Source organism: Callithrix jacchus, chromosome 10 (genome assembly GCF_049354715.1).
Source record: "Callithrix jacchus isolate 240 chromosome 10, calJac240_pri, whole genome shotgun sequence".
Lineage (NCBI taxonomy): Eukaryota > Metazoa > Chordata > Mammalia > Primates > Cebidae > Callithrix > Callithrix jacchus.
In genome coordinates, this window is record NC_133511.1 from 119,345,331 (window position 1) to 119,356,238 (window position 10,908).

Here is a 10,908-nt window from a genome sequence, read left to right on the forward strand (position 1 = left end):
TCAGATGGGTAGATTGCAAAATTTTTTTCCCATTCTGCCAGTTCACTCTAATGATTGTTTCTTTTGCTGTGCAGAAGCTCTGGAGTTTAATTAGGTCCCATTTTTCTATTTTAGCTTTTGTTGCCAATGCTTTTGGTGTTTTAGTCATGAAGTCCTTGCCTATACCTATGTCCTGAATGGTTTTGCCTACGTTTTCTTCTAGGATTTTTATGGTCTTAGGTCTATGTTTAAGTCTTTAATCCATCTGGAATTAATTTTAATGTAAGGTATTAGGAAGGGGTCCAGTTTCTGCTTTCTGCACATGGCTAGCCAGTTTTCCCAACACCACTTATTAAACAGGGAACCCTTTCCCCATTGCTTGCTTTTGTCAGGTTTGTCAAAGATCAGATGGTTGTAGATGTGTGGCTTTGCCTCCAAGGCCTCTGTTCTGTTCCACTGGTCTGTATCTCTGTTTTGGTACCAGTACCATGCTGTTTTGATTACTGTGGCCTTGAAGTATAGTGTGAAGTCAGCCTGATGCCTCCAGCTTTGTTCTTTTTGCTTAGAATTGATTTGGCTATGTGGGCTCACTTTTGGTTCCATATGAAGTTTAAGGTAGTTTTTTCCCATTCTGTGAAGAAGGTCATTGGCAGGTCATTTTGAGATACATTCCATCAATACCTAGTTTATTGAGAGTTTTTAGCATAAAGTGCTGTTGAATTTTGTCAAAGGCCTTCTCTGTATCTATTGAGATAATCATGTGGTTTTTGTCTTTGATTCTGTTTATGTGGTGAATTACGTTTATAGACTTGCATGTGTTGAACCAGCCTTGCATCCCGGGGATGAAGCCTACTTGATCGTAATGGATAAGCTTTTTGATGTGCTGTTGCAATCGGTTTGCCAGTATTTTGTGGAAGATTTTTTGCATCTATGTTCATCATGGATATTGGCCTAAAGTTTTCTTTTCTTGTTGAGTCTCTGCCGGGTTTTGGTATCAGAGTGATATTGGTCTCATAAAATGCTTTGGGAAGGATTCCCTCTTTTTGAGTTGTTTGGAATCATTTCAGAAGGAATGGTACCAGCTCCTCTTTGTACCTCTGGTAGAATTCGGCTGTGAACCCATCTGGACCTGGGCTTTTTTGGTTGGAAAGCTATTAATTGCTGCCTCAACTTCAGCCCTTATTATTGGTCTATTCAGGGTTTCGACTTCTTCCTGGTTTAGGCTTGGGAGGATGCAAGTGTCCAGGAATTTATCCATTTCTTCCAGGTTTACTGGTTTATGTGCATTGAGTTGTTTGTAGTAATCTCTGACGGTAGTTTGTATTTCTGTGGAATTGGTGGTGATTTCCCTTTTATCGTTTTTTATTGCATCTATTTGTTTCTTTTCTTTTTTATTAATCTGACTAGTGGTCTGTCTATTTTGTTGATCTTTTTGAAAAAACAGCTTCTGGATTTATTAATTTTTGAAGGGTTTCTTGTGTCTCTGTCTCCTTCAGTTCTGCTCTGATCTTAGTTATTTCTTGTCTTCTACCAGCTTTTGAGTTTTTTTTTAAATCCTACTACTCTAGCTCTTTCAATTTTGATGATAGGGTGTCGAGTTTAGATCTTTCCTTGCTTTTCATGTGGGCATTTATTGCTATATACTTTCCTCTAGACACCGCTTTAAATGTGTCCCAGAGATCTGATCCATGAATACCCAGATTTGCTTTACCCATTCATCTAGGAATGAACACTGGGTTGGTTCATCTTCTTCAGTGAGGTGAGTAGTGTCCTTAAGGACATGTGCAGACAATATCTCTACAAGACCCTGATTTCACTACTTGCAGCTGTATCATCAGTGGAGAAATTCCTGGATGCTATGATGTTTTCTATTTTTTTTGAGAGGCCCGCGTACTCTTCAATGATGGATGCACTATTTTACATTCCCACCAAGAGTGCGCTAGGGTTGCTGCCTCTGCACTCCCTTGTTACAATGTTATTTTCAAATTTGTTAGATTACTTGTTTGTCTTTTTTACAGCAGCTATCCTAAGGGATATGAAAAATCCATTATTTTGACCTGAGATTTAAAATACCAAAAAAAAGCAGTGGAGTAACAAAATCTGACAGTGTCTCACCTCTCCCACCCATTCTGCTTTCCATAGAGGAAACTGAAACTCCACTTCATTTGGCCCATCTTGTTCTCTAGCCGTAAATCCCTTCTTTATTATACCATGTGCATCTGTGTGTTTCAGGTTCACCAGGCTACCTGATGTTCCTCACAAGCCACTTTGCTTATACTGTGTCAACTTCCCTCGTGCTGTTCTCTGGGATCCTTCCACACACTGTTTTCTTGCTTGTTTTTGGTTCTTTTTTTTTAACAAGAAAAATTTTTTTTAGACAGAATCTCACTCTGTCACCCAGGCTGGAGTACAGTGGCACGATCTCGGCTCACTGCAACTTCTGCCTCCTGGGTTCAAGCGATTCTCCTGCCTCAGCCTCCCAAGTAGGTGAGACTACAGATGCGTGCCACAATGCCCAGCTAATTTTTTGTATTTTTAGTAGAGATGGGCTCATGTCTGTAATCCCAGCATTACAGACGTGATGGGAGGCCAAGGCGGGTGGATCACGAGGTCAGGAGATTGAAACAAATTCTCTGTGTCCCTGAGCAGGACACAGATACACTCCTCTACATCCCAATCCCTTCACCCAGAACATTCTGTGCTTCCCTGTGTTTCCCTGAAGTGCACTGCTCATAACTGGTGAGAGGCAGAGGAGGAGCCTTCATGGGCTGCTCCACTGATGAAACCCTGGAAAAATAGAAGCTCTGATCCTCCTAATTGAAAGAAAAACTAAAAAGGAGCTCCTGTTAGTCAATGTAGAGCTTGGTGAGCTGATCATTAAATTTCCCTGAAATTGTTTTCAAAGTCTTGGCTTCTACTAGAAGAGTAGGAGTTGGGGCAGTTGGGGGAAGCATCATCCTCTTGCTAATTTTCTTTCTAAGGATGTGGAAATCCCTAAGTTTTTTTCACAGTCATCACCAGGCAAATCATGACATGTATGACAAAAAGGACAAGATAACGGTGGTTAACATTTATTGAGACCTGCTATGTGCCAGAACTTGGTAAATTTTTTTTAAATTTTTTTTTGTTTTTAGACAGAGTCATGCTCTGTCTCTCAGGTTAGAGTGCAGTGGCATGATCTTCACTCACCACAACCTCTGCCTCCCAGGTTCAAGCGATTCTCCTGCCTCAGCCTCTCTCAGCCTCTCGAGTAGCTGGGATTACAGGCACTCACCAGGGTACCTGGCTAATTTTTGTATTTTTAGTAGAGACAAAGTTTCACCATCTTGGCCAGGCTGGTCTTGAACTCCTGATCTCCTGATTCATCTGCCTCGGCCTCCCAAAGGGCTGGGATTACAGGCATGAGCCACCGCGCCTGGCCAGAACATGGTAAATATTAAACACATATATCCATGAACACACTTATTTGATCATCTGTCACCTAATGATGTAGGCACCATTATTTTCCCACTTTGGCAAATAGGAAAACTTGGGTTATATAAACGCAATAATTTTCCTAAGGTCCTAGAGCCCATAAATGAGGATCTTAACCCCTGTAGCTGTGATCCTCGCCACTGACTCTCCCCCTTGTTAGTGTTGGCAGCAAAGCTGGCTCAGAGACTCTCATCATCCTGTGTGATGGAAGTGAGAGCCACTGCTGCTCTCACTGTTGCCCACTGTTGATGCAGCCTATAAGTCCCTTCTTCCATAAAAGTCTTTCTGGGTGATTCTCAGCCCTACTGCTTGTCAGAAATACCAGAGCAGTTTAAACAGTACAGGAATCAGGGACTCATCCCAAAGGTAGAGTCAAAATCCCCAGAGAGAGAAGCCTGGAGTCAGTATAGTTTAAAAGCTCCAAGTGATTTGATTGCACAGCTGAGAATAAAAAGCCTGGACCTGGGCTGTGACTCCTTTCAAATGCAAGTTTATTTAAGAGAAGTTTCTGGTGACTTCCTACTGACACCACATGAAGGCACTGCAGTGGGAGGGCAAGAGGTATGCATTGCTTTGTCTGGGGTCTTCCTTCACTTTCCATTAAAAACAGGATTAGCCCAGGCAGCACAGCTAGGTTTGAAGTGGAAAATGTGAGCCTAGTTTTTGAGGCAAAGTGACCAGGCACCCTGTTTATGTGTCTCTTCCCTTCCATCATCTTCCCTGTTTAGAGCCCCAGAGCAAAGAACTGTCCATACCACTGTGATGCACGATTAGCTCTGGACACTTCAAAAGCTCCTTGGGAAAAAGTTGAGTTATTTATGCATCAGATGAGCTTTAAATTAAGATGTAGGTGGCTACACATCACAGAAAGCTTGTCCTTAATAGGTAGAAACTGTGAATCATGGTTGTATTTATAACTGCACCTGTAAAGAACACTGTGGTTTGGGAGTGAGGCAGGATAGAGAACAGGTGCAGCGGTTGTTTTTCCCGGGAAATCCTCCAAAGGTGGGATGTATTGAACTAGGTTTTAGGTACCTATGCAGTGAACATGGTGGTGATGGAAGGGGCTGAGGGGAAGGGTAGGTCTTGTTCAGACTTGCTCAGTGTGTAACTGCAACAACCCTGGCTGGTTGTCAGACATGCAGGGGGATCAAAGCAGGGTCTCCTATGTCCCTGCTCTCCCATAAGCAGAACACAGCCTTCCTGTGCCTGCCAAAGTCAGAATCCACTGATGCAAAGAAAAAAGAATTAACAAAAGCTCAGGAGGAAACTGAGAATTCTGGGAATATTTCCAGAGGTGTCTGAACACTCACCTGGAGCACAGAGCTGAGTTTTGGAGGGTTCTCAGCTTTGCTGCTCACATGTGGGCTACTTCCTGAGCTCCACCGAACTTGGGATGGAAGGAGGTACAGGGAGGTGGCACTGGTGGATGGCAGCAACCCTGGCTAGGAAGGTTGAGTGAGAGCCAGACCTCGTGACCTGTCAGGTGCCCCTGTGGGCAGGACCAGCCAGGCTCCCTATGTACAAACAGCCCTGGGCTCCACGGCTTCACAGGCTTCTGGGGTTGAGTCCAAATTTCTCATTGTTTGTGAAAGCTGAGCTCACAGCAGAATAAGCCACCATGAGGCTGTCCGTGTGTCTCCTGCTGGTCATGCTGGCCCTCTGCTGCTACCGGGGTGAGTATATCAGTCATGAGTCCAGCGCCAGCCTCTGGAAGCACCCTCCTCTGAGCACAGAGGAGGTCACTCATTCGGGCTGGGGTCAGAGTCTTCACCAAACCAAAATACCAGACCTTTTTCTGTGCTTGTTGAATGAGCCTCTGATAAAGCTCAGAGCTATTTCTTCTCCCCAGCACCTAGGAAGTTTTATGCAATATAAATGAAAGAAAATGTTAGGAATTCTTCTGCCTGAGCTTCACTCCTGGATGGGATCTGTGTCCGAGGATGTCATGTGAGGTCTGGAGTGAATCTGGGCTATGGGAATGGAGGACAAGATTAAGGCTGTCAAGAGTCTAGCTGTGGGCCAGACATGGTAGCTCATACCTATAATTTTAACACTTCAGAAGGCTGAGATGGGCGGATTGCTTGATCTCAGGAGTTTGAGACCAGGCAACATAGGTGATACCCAGTGTTCATTAAAAAAAAAAACCTACAAAAAATTAGCTGGGCATGGTGGCATGCACCTGTAGTTTTAGCTTGGGGGGTTGAGGTGGGAGGATTGCTTGAGCCCAGGAGATTGAGGCTGCAGTGAGCCAAGATTGTGCCACTGTACTTCAGCCTCAGAAGATGATAACCTGTCAAAAAAAAAAAAAAATTTGAGCATGGTGGCTCACGCCTGTAATCTGGGCACATTGGGAAGCCAAGGTGGGTGGATCACCTAAGGTTGGGAGTTTGAGACCAGCCTGACCAATATGGAGAAACCCCATCTCTACTAAAAATAAAAAATTAGCCGGGCTTGGTGGCACATGCCTGTAATCCCAGCTACTTGGAGGCTGAGGCAGGAGAATTGCTTGAACCCAGGAAGCAGAAGTTGCAGTGAGCCGAGATTGTGCCATTGCACTCCAGCATGGGCAACAAGAGTGAAACTCTGTTTCAAAAAAAAGAGAGAAAGAGAGAGTCTAGCTGGGAGTATGAACCTCTTCCCTTTGTTGTGTGACCTTGAGGAAGTCACACCGGGAAGGGCTGGCATTGTCATCAGCACGATCATGGTATGGAAACACAGAACCCTGGGGATGCTGTGTGGCCTAACATCAGGCAGCCGTGAGAGAAAAATCAACTTTTTCTAACATGAAGTGTATTTTTATTCTTGTGCTGCAGCCAATGCTGAGATCTGCCCAGCTCTTTTATCTGAGATCTCAGGCTTCTTCTTCATTAGTGAACCTGTGTTCAAGTTAAAACTTGCCAAATATGATGCACCTCCAGAAGCTGTTGCAGCCATTTTGGAAATGAAGAAATGCCCGGATCAGATGGCCCTTGAGAAACGACTTTTACTTGAAGAAGTCCAGGTAATTTATTTCTCCTTTGGTGTCCAGGCTTCCCCTCAGCCACACAGGGTGGAGTGAAGTCAGCTTGCTGCTCCGTGGGGGACACAGGTGGTGGGGCACCTGCCTTGCTGGTCACCTCTTGGGAAGGTCATTCAGGGACACAGGCTGGGTGCTGCCATTTCCCCTACAGACTTCAACTCAGCTGCACACAGCCTCCTGCATATTCCTCCTTCTCAGGTCACCTGCCTGGTCGCTGTGTCCCCAGACTGAGCTGAGGACATGGGGATTGAGCTGGGGCCCAGGCAGAGATGGTAAAGGGCCAAGCATGGCCACCTCCATGCCTGGGAGCTTTCTTGACTGTGTCCACTGCGTGAGAGAGTGGACATGGTCACTGTGCAAGGTCCTGGGACCATGAGAGCCTTGAAAAATGAAAAAAGAAAATGGCAGGGAGGGACCTAGAGCTGGTCCTCCCACAGATGCTGCGCTGGGGGGCTGGGCTTCTTTGCAGCTTCTGCAGAGCCAGGAAGGAGGCCCTCCCAGCTCCCCAGACTCCATGCTCCCCTTCTCACTCACCCATGACGTTCTCCTGACCACGTGCAGGGGCAGAGACTTTCACTGCTCTACCTCCTGCAATGTCATGGAAGCCTGGATCTTCACACTTTATCTTTCTCAAGAAATCAGAGGTTTCCAGGATGCTGTCAGCCTGGCTGCTTCTGGGTTGCTGTCCTGAGGTTTAGCTGTAAATGCCCACAAAAGCTGCAGGCTCAGGGCTAAGAAGTGCCTGAGCCCTGAGGCAGAATTTCCGCATGGAAAGGCTGATGTCTCCTGAAAGCCACACTTCCCGCATGGAAAGGCTGATGTCTCCTGAAAGCCACACTTCCCAGAGGCCCTTCCTGCCCTGCCTGGCCCCTCAGCCCTGAGTCCCCCATTGCAGGGAATGGGAGATTCCACAGTCCCGGGGGCAGCTGTGATAACCTTCTGTTGCTCTGTTCACTCCTCCCCTCCAACTTCCATGAGGACCCTGGGCCACACTCCTGGGTCCCCCCAGGACTACTGGCCTGGTGGGGAAAGGCTGCTCCTTCATTGGCATGGGTGTTGTAAGGGCACCAGTTCTAGGCCTCCGTTTCTTTTTTTATCTTTTTGTTTTTTGAAATGGAGTCTCACTCTGTTGCCCAGGCTGGAGTGCAGTGGTACAATATCGGCTCACTACAACCTCCACCTCTCAGGTTCAAGTGATTCTCCTGCCTCAGCCTCTTGAGTAACTGGGATTACAGGTGCACACTGCCACCACGACTGGCTAATTTTTGTATTTTTGGTAGAGATGGGGTTTCATTATGTTGGTCAAGCTGGTCTCAAACTCCTGACCTTGTGATCCACCTACCTTGGCCTCCCAGAGTGCTAGGATTACAGGTGTGAACCACTGTGCCCAGCCAGGCCTCAGTTTCTTGAACTGAGTTCTTGGCCTCTGCCCTTCCAATTGCCTTTGAGGGCAGAATTCCACTGGCCTCTTGGATGTGAGCCTGTTACCTCCAGCAGCAGCATGACTCACCTCACCCTCCTTTTTTTTCCTTTTTCTATTTCAGCTAAAAATAGTGGCAAAAAAGCAATGTGTGACATGTAAAAACTCTCATCCTGGTTTCCACCATCTTTCAATGATACCCTGATCTTCACTGCAGAATGTAAAGGTTTCAATGTCTTGCCTTAATAAATGTCTTGCCCTGCATGTCTCCACTGGTCTTCTTATAATCCTGCAGTCTCAGGCCTTGAGTCAAGGGTGGCTTTTATAGGGGAGTGGCCTTTTGCTGTGGGTGATAATCAGCTCCAGAGAACCAGCATCCTATTACCAAGGGGGCCTGAGTCCAGGCATCTCAGAGGGAAATATTTGGTAGGAATCATCCTGCATTCCATAGAGATTTCCTATCCTGTGGCCCTAAATAAAAGCCATGGTAACGAGGACACAGGAATTACAGTGTTGCCAATGGCCTCGTACTGAGGGAACCCCCAAGTCTGCCTGGGTGTCCAGGCCTGGGGTTCCCACCCAGCAGTGGCCCTAGTGTGATGTCCTTTAAGACCAAAAGTCAGCCTGCTTGGTGCCACCTCTGCACTGTGGTTTCTCTTCCCTGTTATGTTTATTTCCTGATTTATCACAACTTGAGGACATCTCCAGGTTTCAACCTGGAGATAACATTTTTTCACTTCCCACACTCAGAGCACTCATCAGTGCCCGCACCACTCACCAACACCTGAGGCGAATTCTTTTTCAAGCTCTCCCAAGAGCTCCAGAACCCAGCACCCCTGCCAACTGGACAGCTCCAAGCATGCACTATACATTCATTTCAGGAGCAGGATGTGAAACTGAGCACAGGGTCCTCCCATAGCCGCTCTCCCTTCCATGAGCCCATCAAGGCTAATGCATGAGCCCAGCAAGTCCCCTGGGCTTGGGAGATACCACAGCAAGGGACATGCCACAGGTTCTCGGCTCGGTGTCCTGTGGTTGCTGGAACAAACCTCTGCAAACTTGGTGGCTTAAAAGAACTGATTTTCTGACACCTCTGGGGGGTCAGAAGCCCAAAGTTAGTATCATTGCTGGGAGGTCAGGGGGCAACAGGGCTCTACTCCCTAGGGAGCTGTGAGGGAGAGATGATTAAGAGCTGCTTCTGGCTTCTGAGCTGCTGACTTTCCTGGTCCTGTGGCATATCACTCCAACCTCTTTCTCCATGATAAAAACATTTTTTCTATTGTTATTTCTATGTCAAATCCTTCTCTGCCTTTTAATTATAAAATACAGGGGTTGGGTTTAGGGACCACCAGATGATGATGATTATTATACTATTATTATTATTATTAAGATGGAGTCTTGCTCTGTTGCCAGCCTGGAGTTCAGGGGCATGATCTCAGCTCACTGCAACCTCCACCTCCAGGGTTCAGGTGATTCTCCTGCCTCAGCCTCCTGAGTAGCTGGGATTACAGGCATGCACCACTATGCCCAGCTAATTTTTGTATTTTTAGTAGAGATGGGGTTTCACCATGTTGGCTAGGATGGTCTCGATCTCTTGACTTCATGATCCACCCACCTTGGCCTCCCAAAGTGCTGGGATTACAGGCGTGAGCTACTACGCCCGGCCGACCACCAGATTATTTAAAATAATGTCCACATCTCATAGTCTTTAATCGCATCTTCAAATGGCTTTTTTTGTCATGTAATGGAACATTTACAGATTCCCGGGATTAGGATGTAGACATTTTTTGGGAAACATGAATCGGCCAAAAACATATCCCCTTCCTACTGTCTCCTAGCAGTGCACTAAGTTTTATTTCCTCCATGGCTACATTATCAGCTTTGCAAATATCTTTTTTCCTATTATGTGGTCACCATCACAGTCTGGTCTATGTCCTTCACGACTTAGACTGAAATCTAAATTGTCTCCGAGCCTCTGTGAAGCCTTCCTGTGATACAGTCTCTTTATCCACCCCAAAGTGAATCTACTAAAATTAAAATGTGATTCTGTCTTCTTTTCCACAACTGTAAATGACCAGGGGCTCTTTGTTCTCAAGGGTTTTAGGTAAGGGCGCTTATTTTTACCCTAAACCTACCTTCATATGATAATAGTAATGTTTATACACTTGGGACAATAATAGGTAAGTTATTATTAATTGAACATTGCTTGTAAAATAAATATGTATTTTAAAAATCACACCAGGAAATAGGTGCACTTAAAAATAGAACCTAAGACCAGGTGCAGTGGCTCATGCCTGTAATCCCAACACTTTGGGAGGCTGAGACAGGTGGATCACAAGATCAAGAGATCGAGACCAGCCTGGCCAACATGGTGGAACCCTGTCTCTACTAAAAATACAAAAATTAGTTGGGCGTGGTGTCAATTTGTCAGATTCATTCTCTGTCTTTTTTTGTTCCCTTGATGATGAGAAGTTGTGATCCTTGGGAGGAGAAGAGGTGTCCTGTTCTTTGACGGTTTCATCCTTTTTGTGCTATTTTTTCCCCATCTTTGTGGATTTATCTCCCTTTAATATTTGAAATTGGTGGTTTCAGGAGTCGTCTCTGGTAGTTTTTTTTTCTGTTGAGGTTGGAGCTGTATCTTTGTTGGCCTGTAGAGGGCGTTGCTGGGCTCTCTCGGTTCAGTCAGGTTGTTGGTGGCTGGTCCTCTCCTGGAGTTTGTTTGCAGATGAGATTGACCCCGCCTTCCCAATGGCGTCTCTCTCAGAGCTGCATCTTCCAGGTTGGGGTCAAGCTGGTGTGTTTGCTGCCGAGCTCTCTAACAAGGACTTCAGTTTGAGTTCTGTGTAGGTAGTGCCTGCCAGTCCTTATGATCTGTTTCCCTGCTTTCAGCTCTGCCTCCCTCTGTGGGATGGTCCATCCCACTGGCATTCGTCCAAACTCCCACCCAGGTCCCTGTGGTTGTCCCACCCTGTGGTAGACGCTGCTCAGATTTGGAGCACTGAGGGTGTTAAGT

The 10,908-nt window shown here is 46.1% G+C and overlaps 1 protein-coding gene across 1 annotated transcript; it reads left to right on the forward strand.

Annotated features, from left to right (window-relative positions):
- Positions 1–5,003: 5,003 nt before the first annotated feature.
- Positions 5,004–8,163, forward strand: LOC100388855 (secretoglobin family 1D member 2-like). The gene is made up of 3 exons (XM_009008317.5): positions 5,004–5,129; positions 6,270–6,457; positions 8,020–8,163. Exons 1-3 carry the CDS (start codon positions 5,075–5,077, stop codon positions 8,098–8,100), a joined length of 324 nt encoding a protein of 107 aa, XP_009006565.2. The 5' UTR covers positions 5,004–5,074; the 3' UTR covers positions 8,101–8,163.
- Positions 8,164–10,908: the final 2,745 nt, after the last annotated feature.

Excerpts from the sequence above, each read along its gene's own strand:
- LOC100388855 (XM_009008317.5), top strand. The coding sequence starts at position 5,075 with ATGAGGCTGTCCGTGTGTCTCCTGCTGGTCATGCTGGCCCTCTGCTGC. Across the intron at positions 5,130-6,269 it reads GGCCCTCTGCTGCTACCGGG|CCAATGCTGAGATCTGCCCA; the intron begins GTGAGTATATCA and ends CTTGTGCTGCAG. Across the intron at positions 6,458-8,019 it reads TTTTACTTGAAGAAGTCCAG|CTAAAAATAGTGGCAAAAAA; the intron begins GTAATTTATTTC and ends TTTCTATTTCAG.